A 19,778-nucleotide genomic window follows, 5' to 3' on the forward strand; every position below is an offset into this window, starting at 1 on the left:
AGATTAAATTCAGGTATGGTGGCCTCAACTGCTTACATACCTATGGTTAAACTCAACAAAAAAGTTATATGTATGCTGTCTGCTTTAAATCCCAGGTAAAGTCTAAGGTAAGACTTTAGGTCATACAAAATGGTTGACTTAGACGGCAACAGAAATGTAGGTTACTACCAAGCCCATGTATCATGTTTAGGCCGAGTGGCAATATTGTGTATTGGTTAACTCTTAGGCTCTGGAGTAAGACCATTTAATAGATATTAACTTTGGCAAGTTACATAATTAAGCCTTGGTATTTTTATATGGGAGTTAATGTAACTAAGATTGTAGTTATGCTAATGATTACATGAGCATCCATGTAAGAAGTTACTTCAGAGCCTAGCAGCTAAGATTTAACATAATCTAAATCACTGCAAGCTATGCCATACACTTACTACCCAGACATTAACCTACCAGAAACAGTAAAGAAATTCTTGTCCTTTCCATGTTTACTTCTCCCCCTTCAATCAACATCAGGGTGTTTATTATTACAAGACTGTAGTCAGACCTTGTGAATTTAGATATTCAGGAAACATAGTTAAGTGTTAAACTTTAAATATTTTACCTAAAGAGAATAGTTGATGGAAATAAATACAACTTTTAGAAAACTTATACAGTATAAGCTTATATACAGTAAGAGAAAATTTCATGTTCTCTCCCTTTTCTTTAACTATTTAACCATTTCATAATTTTTAAATGCCTGTATTACCTTGACATTTGCTCATTTTTGAATCCCCTCCCCTTTTGTTTTCTGTCCAAAATACCACTAAAAATAGATTTTCAACAAGCATAGCCTCTCCCCAATAATCATGGCTTGGGGAGAAAAAGTGGTAGCTCTCTTCACAGCCATGTTGTACATTCTCATTAACAGGATACATTAAAAAAAATTTTTTTTAATGTTTTATTTATTTCTGAGAGAGACAGAGAGAGAGAGAGAGAGAAGGAACAGGGGAGGGCCAGAGGGAGGGAGACACAGAATGCGAAACAGCCTCCAGGCTCTGAGCAAGCTGTCAGCATAGAGCCCCATGCGGGGCTCAAACCCACGAACCACGAGATCATGACCTGAGACGAGGCCAGACACTCAACCGACTGAGCCACCCACAAGGCGCCCCAATAGGATGCTTTTAAAAAACCTTAAAGAGGATTTCAGAATCCCTTGAAATCTAAATCTCTCAAGTATAAATTCAGTATTTTCTACTGTCAACTCTTTTTCCCCCAAGCTAGTAAATCTAGCTGGGTTGAGCTCTAAAAACACAAGGCCCTTGCTAAGACCCCCTCAAACCAACAAATATCTACTATGGACCAGGCACTTTGATGTTAACTCCACATGTCTGCTTGATGTTATTTGAAGGAAGATGTGAATCATAAAGCAACAGGCCTAATCTAGGCCTTACAACTGACAAACTATAAAATCTTCACTAGAAGCCCTCAATAATTCAGTCTATGCTCATCAAGGAATCTATAAAAACTTGTAAAACTTAAAATATTTCATATAAATCTCTTAACCTGGTTTTTATGAGCTTACAATGTTTTAATCTGTAATTTTTTAAGGAAAAGTGAAGATTATGAAAACAAATTATTTTACTTATGTTTTTAGAAGCATGTCCACCACTAGATTTTATTTGGCTTTTTGAGGTTCCTTGGTCTTATGCACCTCCCAGTCCTGGCTAAATGACAGCTTGCTCAAATTACACTACTAAACTCAGTTTTGGAGATATGATTATTAATTAAGCAGATTACTTTCAATTTACTATTACAGCAGGGAAATGAGGTTAGTTCACCAAGGAAGATGACAACTAGTAATCAGTATCATACATGGAATGAAATGGTAGCCGGTAAGTACTTAACACCTATTTAAGTAAACTGAAGCATTAAAAAACTGAGAACTTCTGTCACAGAAGTAAAAACCATACCTGAAGTTAGGGGTCACCTAATCCAGTTTCTCAAACTTTATAAGTTCTTTTTGCAATGTAACATCTCTACTAATTCTCCCAGTCTATGAAGTTGAAGATAGCCAATGCTTGTTTATTGCTTACTGCTTAGGGCAAACCATTCTCTATCTTAAGAGATGTGACTGTTTTTTGTTTGTTTTTGAGGTTTAGGTTATCCTAAACTAACCTTCTATGCTGAAAGGAACTTTCTCCTACACGTGTAAAAGCTATCATGATCCAAGTCTTTTCAAGCTAAATACTTAGTTCCTTCAGTCACTTTCCATGATAATTTTACATTTTGGTTCTACTCTGAAGATGCACCAGGTCCTGCTGGTATTCCTTTTTTAAAATTTATTTATTTTTGAGAGACAGAGTGAGACAGCACAAGCAGGGAAGGGCCAAGGGAGTGTCACAGAATCTGAAGCAGGCTCCAGGTTCCGGGCTGTCAGCACAGAGTCCGACAAGGGGCTCAAACTCAGGGACCACAAGATCATGACTTGGGCTGAAGTCGTATGTTTAACCAACTGAGCCACCCAGGTGCCCCAGTCCTATTGGTATTCTTAAAGCATTAGAAATGGAAAACAATATTCCAAGGAAGGAATAATCAGCCCAGGACAACAGTAACAATACTGGGCTTATTCTAGATATCTTCTAGATATATAAAAATGGTAAAACATCCTTACAGTGCATTTTATAATTAAGTTTATTTATTTATTTTGAAAGAGACAGAGATAGTGTGAGTGAGGGAAGGGCAGAAAGAAGGAGAATCCCAAACAGGCTCTGTGCTGACAGTCAATGCAGGGCTCGAACTCATGAAACTGTAGATTACAAACTGAGCCAAAACCAAGAGTTGAACACTTAACTGAGCCACCCAGGCACCCGCAGTGTAAGTATCTAACCCATATTCTACTGATTCACTTGAAGCTTACTACTCAATAAAACTATTACTATTGCTAAGCCATACACTCCAAAAGCACTATACAGTGCATCCTCCATCCAAGGAATCAAGAACTTTTTAATCAACTTATTGACATCAGTATGTACTTTACTGGAGTTTTTAACTTTTCCAGTAATCATGGAAAACAAGACTTTAACAGGTTTTGGTATCCATTCATACTGGGTCATGTCTACACCAATATTCTGTTATTTGAGACTGTTATCCAGAAGTTCATTTTATTTTATACTTTTATATAGTCTTTTTCTCTTTTTAAAGATGTAAATGACATTTACCTACCACTAAGCTTCTGTCATCTTTTATTTCTTAAAAATAGTTCAGCTATCATATCTTTTACGTTGCAAGCAGTGAAACATTTAATTCTAACACATGAAAGTATTTAGGACAAATAATTTTAGTAAAAGAGAGTCTAAATCCAACAGGCATGAGAAGACTAATATTTATTCTAATGAAGACAAATTTCTCCTTCTTTAAAAAAAAAAACAAAAAACAGCAGCCAAATCAATGCTAAGGTTCAGTGATTTGTGCCCTAATTACACCAAACTCAGGCCTATCCTTGGTAAAGTCTTACTCCAAATCCAAGAGCCCCTAAAACTGTTGAAAATTTAATAAGCCTTGGTTTGCTTAGTGTTTAAAGTTTATTATCCTATTTCTATGCCATGCCATTCTGTACACTATATTTTGCCAAAGAATAGCTGCTTTATTGGATTATTCTATTCTCTAAGAAGTAAAACTCAAAGCAAATCAAGAACTCTCATTATTGACAGCAAATATACAGATAGCTTAAGTCCCTATACAGTATCTTGACTCTTTGTTACACTATTCATAAACTCATAAACTGATTACAACTAACACACCAATTCCAATCCCTTTCTATCCCAGCCTTGATTCACTAATACTGCCAGTTCTGGCCAATTCTAGATCTTAATATTCATTCTAGCTGTTGGTTATAGGATGTCCTATTTGTTGTAAAGAGTCTCATTTCAAATAAGCAATGTGGGCAAGTTAGCCAAAACATAAGAAATATCAGAAAAGTAAAGATTAAGTAGAGAACTACTTTTGACCCCTTTCCAGGTATTCTGGAAGTCTGGGTTAGCACCAAAGTATTTTATACCATTTTATGGCATGAAAAAGCACAACCATTTTAGATCTTGAACTCTTAAACTTGATAAAGATTTGGTAGCCTAATATTTCCATACACATTAAGGTTATCACGATGACTCAAGTTCATTTAATGTGTTGAATAAATACTAAATCTGACCGAATAGTAACTTTTATACTAGGAATAGGTAATCCAAAAAAATCAGTTTTAGAATCTTGGCCCAAGGCAAGTTCTTAACACTGTTTTCAAATGAACATTTAAAAACATTTCATTGGGAGAGGGGGAAAAGGGAGTGATTGCTGGGTATGGGGTTTTTTGGTGGGGAAGGGATAAAAATCTACAAAAATTACTTCATGGACATGAACAATCCTGTGAATACACTAAAAACAGTAAACTGTACCCTTTAAATGGGTAAACTGTGTATGTGAATTTTCTCAATAAGCTACTTAAAAAACATTCTTAACCTCATCCTAATAGTTACTACTCTACATGTTATTATACGCTTTCTAAAATATTATTAAATACATGTTTTAAAAAACACTAATACCATAGAGGAAGAGACAAAGAGAAACTATTACTACTAAATTAAGCCAGGTATTAAGATACTGAAAACAACAAACCACTTAGGAGCCAGAGATGACTGAGCGTTAAGAAGCCCTTATTTACAACCATTAAACAAAGGGTAACAGACAGACTGATATGACCCCTAAAAGACTTCTTCAGAGAGACTATTATTTGAAAACAATCTTTGATGGAAGGCTCTGCTTCTATAAACAAAAATATGAAGTCCTCAATAGCATGAGCACTTACTCATCATACTCGATATGATAAATAACGTCTTCATCAGCAGCAACAGAGTCTGAATTAGACGTAGAGGGTACACTGTCCAATTTATTTGTGTTCTCTTTGGAATTATGATTTACATTTCCATTAGTCCTTTTACAAGAACTGCCATTCTTCAGTGGAGTTTTGCCACGTGAATGTCCATCAGAAGCTCTAGTAACACTACGTATACGGGCTTCAAACCAAGCACCAAGGCCGACATCTCTGGCATCCACCAATTCATTTACCTAAAAAAAGTTTAAAATTAGTTAATGAAGCTTAATTTCATCTATTGCTTCAAAAACCACACTGTAACTCAAGTTACTGTGAGAATTATCATGGTTAACAACATTTGCAGCTACTCATGCTTATTTTCAGAGATTAGATCAAAACTATTCTTTTTGGATTATGCTGTGAAATCTGTTTTTTACTAATTTGAAAATAAATTTTCCTTCCAATTTCATTCAATGAAATAGATGTTTTCTTTACTCCTTGACTGGGTCTACATTAGATTTTTAAAATATCATTCTTGTGTTCCCAAGAGTTGTTCTAGCAAGTCATTAAGAATGTCACTTAGTAAAAAGCAGGGACTTCATAGTATTGTGACTATTATTGATTTGCTCCATTAATTTCTTCAGAATCCTAGAGATAACTTATATAGTCAGTCCAACAGAAAACAGTTAAGTATTAAACAGAAGAAACTTGAAAATGGAGGAAATTATACACATGAATAAAGAGAAGAATATAGTAAACCTATCTATATAAAATGGGGTAAGTTCCACTACCTGGTAATAATTCACTAACAAATGCATTATTTAGTATTTCAAAGAACAAAGAAAATAAAAAGAGAATACAGGTGTAAGATGCAAAATAGATGTAACTCAAGTCTAGTGGATGATCCAGAAGTAAATCATGCTTCTGACAAAAGGAAAACTGTAATTAGAAAATACAAATATCAGGGGCACCTAGATGGCTCAGTCAGTTAAGCATCTGACTTTGGCTCAGGTCACAATCTCACAGGGTGTGGGTTCGAGACTGCTTGAGATTCTCTCTTACCCTCTCTCTCTCTGCACCTCCCTACTCATGTTCTCTCTCAAAATAGATAAACTTATAGGGTGCCTGGGTGGCTTAGTCGGTTAAGCGTCCGACTTTCACTTAGGTCGTGATCTCGCGGTTTGTGGGTTCGAGCNTGCCATTAGAAGTATAATATCTGACCAAAAGTACTATAAATAATGAATACGACAGTAAATGAAAAGCTTGAAAGACAGAACATCTGATGTAATATGAGAACAAAGAGTTTAGGAGGAAAGAAAAAGATGTAAGGGTCAACCAGTCTAGACACAAGAATCAGAGATGAAACACAGTATACTTTCCATAAATTAATTCATTTGGACACAACTGCTTTTCTTCCTCAATAGTCACTGACAAATTTAAAGACATTTACTTTCTTACAGGCAACATTAGGTACAACAAAAACTAACTAAAGTTAAGGTCTATCATACATGGGAGAATAAACTGAGACTATTCTTTCACAGCAAATCAAAATGTAAGGTTGTATGTCACACTACATAATTATTATAGCAGAGAATGGGGCAAACAAGGGATACTGAAATAGTAACAGGAAACATAAGGAAATCTAAAAATACCCCATTGTTTATACAACACACATAAGAGAGCTTACTATCTCAAAAAGGTAGGACATTCTTTGAGTAGGGCAACCCGAGACTTATAATTGTAAACAAGATCTACAAATTCTTCATTGAGTACATGACAATGCATATAACCCAGGTGGGAAAAATATGCTTTTAATTTAAAAAGTAAGGATTTTGCACATTACGTGGACATACTAAATTAGGTCCAATTTTCATGTGTCAAAATGCATGCAAGAGGTTAAATGTAAAGCCTGAGTTTGAATATGGTACAGAAGAGGGTACTTGTATGATTAACATGAAAACAGGACATTGCCATGGTAATTTCTTGGATTTCATGGTAATCCAGTTCAAATTAAGAACTGAGTTGATAAAAAGTTAGGATATGTTATGATAAAAAAAACCCTCTGTAAAGTAGGTCTAGAGGAAACATACCTTAGTAATAAAAGCCTTATGTAAAAAAACCCACAGCTAACATTATACTCAATGGTGAAAAACAGAGTTTTCCTCCTGACGTCAGGAACAAGATAAGGATGTCCACTCTCACCACTTTTATTCAAATTAGCACTGGAAGCCCTAGCTAGCTACAGCAATTAGACAAAAATAAATAAATAAAAGGCATCCAAATTGGCAAGAAAGAAGTCAAACTATCATTATTTGCAGATGACATACTATACACAGAAAACCTGAAAGACTCCACCAAATAACTGTTAGAGATGAATGAATTCAGTAAAGTCATGGGATACAAAATCAATGTACAGAAATCTGCTGTGTTTCTATACACTAATAATGAAGCAGCTGAAAAAGAAATTAAAATAATCCCATTTACAGTTGCACCAAAAATAATAAAATTATCCAGGAATAAACTTAACCAAAGAGGTGAAAGACCTGTACTCTGAAAACTGTAAAACACTTATGGAAAAAATTCAAGATGCAAAGACGGACATTCCATGCTCATGAATTGAAAGAACAAATATTGTTAAAATGTCTAGACTACCCAAAGCAATATACAGATTCAACGCAATCGCATCAAAATACCAACAAAATTTTTCATAGAACTAGAAAAAAAGAATCTTAAAAAATTATATGGGGAAAAAAAAAAGACCTCGAGTAGCCAAAGCAATCTTGAAAAAAGAAAAACAAAGCTGGAAGTATCACAATTCCAGATTTCAAGTTATACTACAAAGCAGTAATAATTAAAACAGTATGGTACTGGGGCACCCCAGCGGCTCAGCGAGTTACACATTTGACCCTTAATTTTCAGTTTAGGTCATGATCCCAGGGTCATGGGATCAAGCCCTGCATCAGGCTCTGTGCTGTGTGTGAAGCCTGCTTAAGATTTGCTGTCTCTCCCTCTGCTCCTCTCTCCTGCTTGCACTCTCTCTCCTTCAAATCAAAAAATCAAAACAAAACAAAACAGTACGGTGCTGACAAAAAAATAGACATATGGGTCAATGGAACAGAACAGAAAACCCAGAAATAAACCCACAATTATATGGTCATTTAATCTTTGACAAAGGAGGAATAAATATCCAATGGGAAAAAGACAGTCTCTTCAACAAATGGTGTTGGAAGAACTGGAGAGCCACATAGAAAAGAATGAAACTGGACAACCTTCTTACACCAAACATAAAATAAAGTCTAAATAGGAGACCTGAAACCATCAAAATCCTAGAAGGGAGCACAGGCAATAATGTCTCTGACATTGGCCACAGCAGCATCTTTTTAGATACATCTCCTGAGGCAAGGGAAACAAAAGGAATTATAAACTACTGGGTCTACATTAAAATAAAAAACTTCTGCACAGTGAAGGGAACAATCAACAAAACTCAAGAGCAACCTATTGAATGGGAGAAGATCTTGGCAAATGACATATTCAATAAAAGGTTAGTGTCCAAAATATATACAGAACTGATACAACTCAATACCCAAAAAACAAATAATCCATGGGTTCATGAGATCAAGGACAGTGTGTTCTCTCCTCCCCTCCCCTGCACGCACTTCAAAATAAATAAATAAACTTTTAAAAACGGTAAAAAGGTGACAGGGATTAAAGAGTACACTCATCATGATGAGCACTAAGTAATATACAGAATGTTGAATCACTATACTGTACACCTGAAGCTGATATAACAGTGTGTGTTAGCTATACTGCAATTAAAATAAAAACTTAAGGAATACAAAATCTAAACAGCTCTATACTGAATAAACAAACTGAATTCTTATATAAAAATCTTCCTGGGGATGAGCACTGGGTGTTATATGGAAACCAACTTGACAATAAACTATTAAAAAAAAAAAAAAAACTTCCTTCCACCATGGTGGGGGTGGGAGGGGAAGGTGGGCTCACTGACAAGTTGTGTGAGGTCTATCTGGAAAGAGGTTGTCTATCCTCAGCCAGCAAGTACCTCCCCCAAAGAGGTCAAAACATCAAAACATGTAAAGATATAGAAAATCAAATTAATGGGAGAGAGGTGTTTGAGCTAAAGTCATGAGATACAGGTAAAAACAAAACAAACAACCCCAATTACATAAATTACATAAATGTAAAAAATACAACCACATTTTGAGAAGAATCTTCTACATACAAATAGGTGATATTAAAAAAAGGAAGTACGGGTGGTAAGGAGAAATCATAAAAAAATGAAGTATCAATAAATAACTAGAAAATTTACTATATGCCAGGTATACTTCTAAGCACTTTTTATGTTCTGTTTAAAACACACCAGCTCTGCCGATAAACCCAGGTTTAAGCTTGTGTCTAACATCTACTAGATATAACCTGGAACAAATTACTTAACCTGTCTCAGCCTCAGGTCTTTATATAATACACTTTGCTGTATATTAAGAGATTGGGTAACAAAATCCACATGTGCCAACCTAGCAAGCACAGTATGTTCAGTTATAAGACTCATTAAATATCAGTAGAGTCTTAATACCATAGTCTTCTTAGTAAAGATATTACCGGTTTATAGTTATGTTCATTACCTCCTTTAATAACTATAATACAAAGTCATTCTTATTTTCCAATGAGGTACAGAAGTAAATACACTAGTCCTCAGGAGATACACAGCTAGAAGTGGGAACTGTGATAAAGCTGATAAAGACTTCTCTGACTCTGAGACTCTCTCTATCGTTTTTTCTAAAATTTACAAATCAGAGTACAATGTGGTTCTATTTAAATAAAGTTCAGAAAGAAAATAAGGGATGCAAATACAGGTTAAAGGTTATTAAGAGGTTATTAAAGGGTAACGATAGGATTAAGTTAATAAAAAGTGAAGAAATAATTACCATAATAGTTTGGGTATTAGCGGGGCCCCTGGGAGGCTCAGTCGGTTAAGCATCCGACTTCAGCTCAGGTCATGGTCTCACAGTTTTTGAGTTCAAGCCCCCAGTCAGGCTCTGTGCTGACAGATCAGACCCTGAAGGCTGCTTCAGATTGTGTCTCCCCCTCTCTCTGCCCCTCCCCTGCTCATGCTCTGTCTCTCTCTCTCAATAATAAATGTTAAAAAAATTTTTTAGAAGTTTGGGTATTAGTTACAGCTAGGGAGGAGGGAGTAATAATCAAGAGGGGACCATGGGAAGTTCCTGGGGGACTGCTTTATTTCCTGATTTGGCGGTACTTACAGACATTGACTTCCTAATATTTCACTAAGCTCTACTTTTTTGTATTGTCTATTATGCTTCATAATCAAAAAGGTTCATAATCAAGGAGGGTTGTGCTGTATGCAAAAGACAGGATACTAAAATATCCAGCATTTTTACTTAGTAATTATTGAGAAGTTTCCTCTTTCCTTTATTTTCTATAATAAGTGTTAGAATATATGTAAAAAGTTTAACAGTGCCACACATTTAATTCTAAAGGGCTTATTATTATCATCATTCCAGAGTTATTTAGGCCAAGATGACAGTCATTCCAACAGTAGAATCTATTGAGAGTCCTTTAAAGCTTCCACATCTAAAAACCAGAATTAAACTCTAGTTAAGTATCAAAAGTCCACTTTCTTTGATAAAATTACCTCTCAGAGACAATGGGAACAGATGGACCCAACCTCTGCACAATTTCCCACAGGCTCTCTGAGTATAATAATATCTAGTTTCATTATGAAAAGATGTCAAACTGGCCAAATGTTGCTCAGTTATCAAATAGGGCAAAACAAGAATGACAGTGGATAAGAACTTCAGATTAAAATTCTATCTTCATATATTAAGTTTAAATGTTTACCTATGCCACTTCTGAGACACTAACTTGAAAATGCACTTTTTGTATCCACTTGAGGTCCAAGGAAAATTGTAGGCAAAAGGGAAACCTCCAAATCTGTCTGCACATCTACAAAGCAATTTTAATTATAGACAGTCTTAAGTCTATGAAAGGAAAATCTTTGCAAAGAAAAAGTGACGTAAGCAGTAATTCAAGATAAAAGCAAAAAAAAAAAAAAAACCCTCCAATTTTACCGATCTAGGAACAATTTAATTAAATTTTGATGTACTATTCAGAAACGAGCTCAAAGGAAAATATTCAAAACAAATCAATTTAAAAGTAGCAGCTTCTGAGCGTTTTCAGGTTAGCCAAAGACAAGTTTCAATAGCTAATAATATCCCGTGAAAGCAGGGGGTAATATCATTTGTTTACTCTTGCATCTCTAATATCTAGTACAAATATATACTAGATAACCAAACATTTATTCGAGGAATGAATTATCCCAAAATAAGCACTTCTATGTTTAAAAAAAAGTCGGTGAAAATTTCAAATACCTACAACTACCAAGCTTAATCAAAAAAGCAAATAAATCTGTTACTCTCTTCAACTAATAAGTTAAATGCAGCTTTGACTAAATATTACTAATAGCCTATTGAGAGCTTAAGTTCCAGCTTTCATATTTGTTTCATGTGTTTCCTAAATGAGGAAAAGGAGACCATGTAAAACTTGCCACATCTGGACCACTGGGAAGCAGCTCAACTGGAATTTGAAAGCAAGTCTGATGACAAAACTGAATACCTTAACCTCTATGCTATATACTAACATGAAACATAAGAGTTATTTAAAAAGTTAGGTAATAGAGGGGTGACTGGCTGGCTCAAGTCAGTAAAGCATGTGACTCTTGATCTCAGGGCCATTAGTTCAAGCCCCACACTAAGTGTAAAGCTTTAAAAAAAAAACAAAACACTCCTGTGTCCTATAAATAGAATCCTCTTTAAAAAAAAAAAAAGAAAAATGTATTAAAGAAAAGTTAGGTGCTAGAAACAGTGAGCGAAGTAGGAACACTGAAAATGAAATGCATAGAACTGCTGAGAAAAGCAGTTTCTCATAATGGTCTTCTGACTTAGTACCCTGACATTTGAGGGTACTGAGAAGTATGCTAAACAAAGTATTTAAATTGACTAGACTGCTTAAGCTGGACAATATATAAACTGGCCCTCCTATGAAAACAAATTCATACCTTCACTGCCCAAAATCTATCAAGTCAAATGTAGCAGCTTCTGAACTGTTGCCCTTAGCCAAAAAGTTAAAATGTAAACTTAGATACAGATGGCTACATAATTATGGATATATAGATACACAGTAGTTATTATATATACATACATAAACCTCCTTAGTCTGTCATCTGAGGGTCCTAATAAAAACAATGATACTCCAGTAGCAAGGAATATACCTATACCTAGACTCCAAATCTTGGTTTGTAATACCATTCCCCAATTAAAGAATCAAGGCTCCTTAAGGAAATGGTTGATTCCAGGGCTGGGGCAGAAATAACTAAGATGGGCCTGAAGCAACTTCTAGGGCCAGAAAGAAGGTGCTTTAACAAAAACAAATAAAAAACCCCACAAAAATGGAGATACACTGAAGGGACACAGGAAAAAATATCCCTACTGATACGGATAAATGAGTAACAATCAATAAATGGGGGAAATGAGATCAGTCTCCCATGTAGAATTCCCAATACATTTTGTAGATAATCTACCCTTAAGGAAGTAAAGTTTATAACTCCTTAAGTTTGGGCTACATATAGGGACTTCATCTCAAAGAATACAGTATGGAAAAGGGGTTGGGGAAGAATAACTTTACAGTGAAGAAACGTGACAAATGTTACCTCAGCCAGGTAATTAAGGTTCATAAGCAACAACAAGTTAACTACTGATGTAAAAACCCAAGTTATAATTAGCAAATGCAATGTTGATAGTTTGTGCCCTACACAGCATGTGATGAAAATAGCAATTTACTTCTGTAGTCTTTCTCCAAAAAAAATATGTAAATCCAGTCTAATAATGAGGAAAACAAGATGAATACTAATACAAGGGTATTTTATAAAATACCTGACCAGTACTCCTCGAAACTATCAAGGTCATCAAAAACAAAGAAAAGTCTGAAAAACTGTCACAACCAAGTGGAACCTAAGGAGATTTCAACAACTATTTACTATCACACTAATGTAAATATGGTATCCTAGATGGGATTTTGGAATAGAAAAAGGACATGAGATAAAAGCTTAGGAGACATGGTTTATTAATTATAACTAATGTACCATAGTATCATATTAATGTAAAATGTTAGTTAACAGGGCAAACCAGGTATGTGATATATGGAAAACTCCAGTATCTTCCCAATTATGCTATAAATCTAAAATTGTTCTAAAATAACAAATTTATTTAGAAAAAAACAGAAAATACTGGTTACTCAGAGGGATGAAATCTCCAAAAGGGGACTTTCAATATTAATAATTCTGTCTAAATTTTGAGTACTATATGAAACACTGTTTTAATTGATATGTCTTGCTTATATCATGTTAATTTATCCCCAGACTTTACATTTTCTTATTGTCAATTTTTTTGTCTTTTACTAAATGATTTTAGCACTGAAAGCTACCGGTATTTAAAGAGCTACCTAACGGATTGTTCATATCACTTTAATAGGTTTATCTTCTTAGTCTTTTCAGATCTCCATAAATAAAAACTTTGCCTTCTCCAATATTTACACTTTGTTGTTCTCCTCCCTATCTGCACCACTTAGAAACATGCATTAACTGGTTTCTCTGGCTCCTGTCTTTAATGGGAAGGCTTCTGGCTTTTTATCTCACCATTAAATAAGATGCTGGGTATCGTTTAAAATACTCATCCATTCCACCTGCTTCACTTACCAAGGATTTTTAAAAATTAGAAATGGATGCCTTTTTTTTTTGTAGATTAGATCACTTGTTTTCTTTGGTTTATTAATATGAAGAATTGTATTAATATTACTACATTGGGGGTTGGGTGAAATGGGTGAAGGGGGTCGACTGTGTGGTAACAGATGGTATCTCGCTTGTGGTGATCACCTTGTATTGTTATCAAATTATAAAGCTGTACACCTGAATTTTAGGTGGCAAACTATAAAGCTATATACTTGAAACTTCTATATATTAAAAAAAAATCCAAATAATGAACTATCCCACTTTTTGACAAACCATACTTGGTCAAGGTATTATGTTCTTTTAACATATAATCATAATTTTATTTGCTAAATATAACTTAGGTTTTATATCCATATGTAGTGATATTGGTGTCCTTTTGTCATGTTTTAGAATCAGTATTATATTAAATTTACAAAGCAATGGGAATCTTTCCTTTTTTTAAAAAACGTGGGTCAATTTAGATAATGTAATAGAAGTTTAAGGTAATTCATCAGTGTAGCCATCTAGACCAGGTACTTTGGAGATATAGGTCTTGGCCAGTTTTCTTGATTCTATATATAGAGATTTTTTGCATTTTTCCCCAGATCAAAACGTATCTATATTTGAATTTTCTTAAATAATTTATTTCAGCTACTGATTTTTAAATTTTTAGCCTTAAAAACTCTCTAAAATATTGAGTCTAGGTCCTAATTTGTCCCAACCAGTATGAAGTAAGAAAAAATAGTTTTAAGGATATAAAAGGATGAAGCAAAACTGCCAATTATTTCTACAAAATTTATTAGAATTTGAAAAAGTTGTTAGATACAGGGTCAATAAATATATCAATTGCATTTCTGTATGTATGCAAACAAATCACAATTTTATTTTTATTTATTTTTTAACAAATCACAATTTTAAAAGAAAAGCATTTGTAATAGCATTTAAAAATGCAGTTACTAGAATAAGATATATAGAAAAAACTAATAAAGATGTCAAAGATCTAAGTTAATGGAGACATTCTGCTCAAAATGAAGGGCTCAATATTATAAAGTTGTCAATTCTCCAAGCTACTCTATAGATCCAGTTCCCATCAAAATCCCTTATTATTAATCTGCAGAGTTTTGACAGCTAATTTTAAAAATTTTATATGCAAGCGTTAAGCAAGACACCCTTGAATAGGAACAGATTTGGGAGATGTGGGATAGGGAAGTAGCAGTCTACTAGGCTACAGTACTTAGAATAGTACAAGCACAGAAATACACAAGCAGACCAATGGAACATAGTAGACAGCAGTTTCGCAGCATCTTGTGAGTGAACGAGCACTTCTATTTCTAGATAAAAATTCCTAATGAAATTCTAGAACATGTGTACCAGGATACATAAAGGTTCAAAACAGCTGAAACTGGGAAAAGCCCAAATGCATTTATTAATCATGGATTAGATATATTGTGGCATGTTAACAGAATAATGTAATCATGAAAAGTAAAATACAACTATATGCATGAGAATCAAAGCTGTGAAAAAGTAGAATTCTATTATAGAGATTTCAAATATAGGGAAAACAAAACATTTTCTAGAGGTAATGTAACACTAAAGAAAAACAAAACAAAACAAAATGATCAGGATAGTTTACCTCTTAAGGAGAGAGGGAGATATGTTCTGGGAGGGGCACACAGAAAGCTTTAAAAAGGAACTGGCATTATTCTACTTAACCTCACAGGAATTACACAGGTTTTTGCTTTATATTTTGTAAACTCTACTTATACATTTCATATATATTTATTTATATATTTCACAATTTTTAAAAACTACTTTTAAAAGTTAAAGTATCAACAGCTCAGTCTTTACTTTCAAACGGCAATCAATCTTCACTTATTTGCAACATTCTAAAGAGAACAGACATCTGTATTCTCACAACCATGAAGTCTAAAGGAGACAACATACCTTATATAGCCCAATGCCAGGATCAATAAGAAAATCACAAGTTGATGTAGACGGCTGACCAGAAGGTCCCACCCTTGGGGTTTTCTTTACTTTAGGTGGGCTATTAGAACAGGGTTTGGCCTGTACATCAGTCTGTTTAGATGTGCTAGGAAGATCAGGGTCTGGGCGAACTAGCAGCTGAATTATGTCATTCAGTCCAACATCATAGTCAAATAAAGTATATCCATTTTCCAACTAGAAAAAAAAGGATAAAAAAAAAGATTAAAATACTTCTCTCAAAATTTGATCTTTCTACATCTTTAGTTACCCAAATGTCCTAGCCAAATTATTAAAACAAAATTCAGAGCAATGCAATTTAGTGAACTTGAAACCATTCCTTCTACTTTATGGCCTCTCACGCCAGCATCTTCTCAGGACCTCAATAAATTCTTGAGAATCATTTCATATTAGTTTTCAGGAACGGATAGCCACTGAAACCAAACATGTACCCTTGCTTCTGTGACTTCAACACCTAGGCAGAAAAACTCTAGATTCCTCACCAAGTTTTATCTGTTTTAACTAATAGTACCTGAATCCACTGTAAGAAAGTAAGGCGATTTTCAAAGTAAGTGGTTTTATGGCCTTGTGATCATAAAGACATAAATTAAAATGTTTATGTTTCTGAAGCACTGTAATTTTTTTAAAAATCGAACAGAAAAAATTCAAGTAGGAATAATTACAATTATTGTTCATGGTATTCCACTTGCCTAAAGTTCTCTAATTCTATTTGTAAAGGTTATCAGGTTGCATCATGAAGTCTTCCAGAATGAATAGTGAATAAATTATCTTGCAACTTAACCCATATTTTGGTAGAGACTTTGCCTATACCCCCAATATGCCAAAGTCCTAATCCCAAATATCTCAGTATGTGACTTTATTTACAGAAGTAATCAATTAAAATTAGGTCATATGAGTGGGCCCTAAACCATTGTAATTAACATCCTTATAAAAAGTTTCAATTTGGACAACAAAAACAAACACAGAAGGAAGATGTGGAGACAGCCACATGGCTGGAGCAATGCACCTACAAACCAAGGAACTTACAAAGGATTGCTAGCAAACACTAGAAGCTGAAGGAAACAAGGAAGGATTCTCTATTAGAACCACCAGAGAACATGGCCTTGCTAATACTTTGATTTCATACTCACTGAAACTGGAAATAGTAGACAATACATTTCTATTATTTTAAGCCATGTAGGTTTTGGTACAGAAACCCTCAAAAACTAATAGTCTCCATTCTGTTTCTTTATAAAATCAGCTGGCTATTCACCATGAAACAGTAATAAAACCAAAATCCAGAAATATCAAAATATCATATCCCCAGAAACATTACCAATTTAATCACTCTTAATTTCCCTCTCTTTGTATATAACTGTCACCATCCTCAACTCCCTAACACAATAACCATCCTCAACTCCCTAACACAATAAGGCCATATTTCCAAAATCCACCAAAGAATAAAAGTTTGTCCTTAAATGATAAACTTACTAAAAGTACTAGATAAGCAATTTTAATTCAAGTGATCCCAAAACACATCTAGCACAATCCTGCACATTACAGATGTTCACAATTTTAACTACAATAAGGGATTTTTTAAAATTCACAAATTTCCCAGTGGGGGAATTAGATACTATCTTACAGGTTAGTTAACATGCTTATTCCAAATAAGCCTAAAGAGTCTCTCAAGTCAATAAGCAGGTAAGTCCTTACAGGGATTAGAGACTGTTTTGTTTTTTTTTTCAATTTTTTTTTTAATGTTTTATTTATTTCTAGGAGAGAGAGAGAGAGAGACAGCGTGAGCAGGGAGGGTCAGAGAGAGAGGGAGTCACAGACTCTGAAACAAGCTCCAACCTCTGGGCTGGCAGTCAGCACAGAGCCCGACGCGGGGCTCGAACCCAGGAACCGTGAGATCATGACCTAAGCGAAAGTCGGACGCTTAACCGACTAAGCCACCCAGGTGCCCCTTGTTTGTAAATAAGGTAAGCAATATTAGCAAACAACAATTTCCCCTAATCCTGAACTCCTGGAGAAAACAAACTCAAGAAGCAAAAGAACTATACATTCACACCTTCATTTGACATTCTCCAATATCGCTTTCCCCCCAAAATGTGAGAACATACTAGTTCTGGAACAGTTCAAAAAGTACAATTTGATTAAACATACAACTCTTGCACATTATGACAGTGTTCAAAATAGAAAATAAAAACTCTGTTAACATTTATAAAACATGCAACAGAACAAAACAAAACGAAACACTAAAGAACATGCAAATTAACTGGAAGGATATTTCCTAAAATGAAGAGAGCTGTGAAGGTGATAAAATAACTGGAAATCCAAAGTGCTTCCATAAACATTTTTCCATTGAAATCTGAGGCACAAGAGTCAGAGGGATAGTGGGGATATTCTCATGTTCAATACCTCTGACTAGATTCTACCAGGCGATTGGTCCAAATAACATAAGCTGCTTCAAACGGCATAGGATTTGAAAGGAAAAGCAAGATGTGTAGTAAAACATGAAGCATATCAAGGTATGAGGCCCTATAACAGAAGTTAGATCTACATTAACACGTAACTTTTTCTTCAATTATTCATATTTGCTAGGAGAGCCACTTTTACCCAGATTATCTACTCCTTCCCTAATTTATAGGTATCCAGTTTTCCAAAAAAAGTGATCATCAGCCATTGGGTAGTAATTTCCACATAGCTAGGCTATTGTGAATAATGCTGGAATGAATGTTACTTGGAAAGTAGTGGAAGTTCCCCCAAATTTTATGATAGTGCAGACTGGAATTATTGTCACTTATACTGTGAGAAAGAGATTGAGTCACTTAGAAATTACAAACAACTATGAGTTTCAGGCACGTAACTAGAGTCCATCAATGTCTCATAGCTGAAAATGTTAACTGTCATCCTAGAAGACAGGGGCAGTTTTAGAATACTAAAAAGGCATGAATAGCCCTAGAATTTTTTAAATTTTTATTATTTTTTATTTTTTGCACACTGCAGTCTTCAATTTGTATTGGGTTGAAGTCAGAAATTCCAGGTAACAGTAAGAACTGGAACAGTGATGCAAGGGAAAACTAGGAAGCAAACACCAACTGACAATTGCTGGAGGGAAGGTCATTCCAAAGGGGTTATTGATAAGGGATGCAGGTTGAGGGCATGAGGTTGACAACCTTCATGTATCTTTCACATCATATATATAATATAAATATGACATACACATTCTCTTTCCCCTTTAAATAGGCAAAAACTTTTACTCTGTAATACATGTAAAAACAGAATCCAGGGGCAAAAGCAACTACTCAGTTTTTCTTCAGTGTTGATTCATGTCCCATCTACAAGTGGTAAAAATGAAAAAAAGAGGAGGGAACAAATTCTTTTAAAAGTAGGAAAGCTCTGGATTTTCAAAGTATTTAGAGATCCATCAACATAACTATTCCCTAAAGACCCAATCCCCAGATGCACAAACTCCCAGAATAATATCCCAAGTGAGGTTACCCTACTCTCTAACCAGAACTTATAGCCCTGAATTGCTGCTATTTTGACCCCCAAAAGTGGAGTCAGTTACACTGCTTCTCAAACTCAATTTGCATAGAGATCACCTAGGGACCCTATTAAAAATATGGATTCTACTTCAACAGGTATGGCGTGAGGCTCCCAGGTGAAGCTAATGCTGCAGGTCCTGCTGATTCAGGGACCATACTTTGAACAATAAATTAGGAGACCAACTATTTTTCAACTCTGGTGGTCATGAGAATCTCCCATGGGGTCTTGTTAAATTCAACCACTTGCAATTCTGGGGTGAGCTGAGTATCTATAATAAATATCCACAAGTGATATATACCAAAGATTATAAGCAACAGTCCTAACAAAAAGGGGTGAGGGATAAGGGAGAAAGGGTACAACTTACATCACAGACACTATAAATTTATTTATGACATTTTTTTTTATTATGTGGCAATTAACGGGTGCCTTTGTCTAATAAGTACAAAGGCAGGTTACAAGCTAGGAAGGGAAACCCTGTGATGCCAATCCAGTAGTGTCTGTTATAGACATACTCCCCTGGCCATGGACTGTGAACTCCAAAGAGTAAAGGAGAATGGAGATAATAATCAAGGCCATGGCTACTTAGCTCACAGAGAAGTAAACACA

General features: G+C 34.8%; 1 protein-coding gene across 2 annotated transcripts in view; it reads right to left on the reverse strand.

Annotated features, from left to right (window-relative positions):
- Positions 1-19,778, reverse strand: part of UHRF2 (ubiquitin like with PHD and ring finger domains 2) — an 84,048-nt gene that overhangs the window by 61,782 nt on the left and 2,488 nt on the right. For both annotated transcript variants that reach the window (XM_077774849.1, XM_077774841.1), the window contains exons 2-3: positions 15,585-15,818; positions 4,832-5,091 (exon numbers count right to left, since the gene is read on the reverse strand). In XM_077774849.1, the coding sequence (XP_077630975.1) occupies positions 4,832-5,091; positions 15,585-15,818 (494 nt within the window). The remainder of the gene's footprint in view (positions 1-4,831; positions 5,092-15,584; positions 15,819-19,778) is intronic.

This window comes from Crocuta crocuta, unplaced genomic scaffold (assembly GCF_008692635.1).
Source record: "Crocuta crocuta isolate KB4526 unplaced genomic scaffold, BGI_CrCroc_1.0 scaffold251, whole genome shotgun sequence".
Classification (NCBI taxonomy): Eukaryota; Metazoa; Chordata; class Mammalia; order Carnivora; family Hyaenidae; genus Crocuta; species Crocuta crocuta.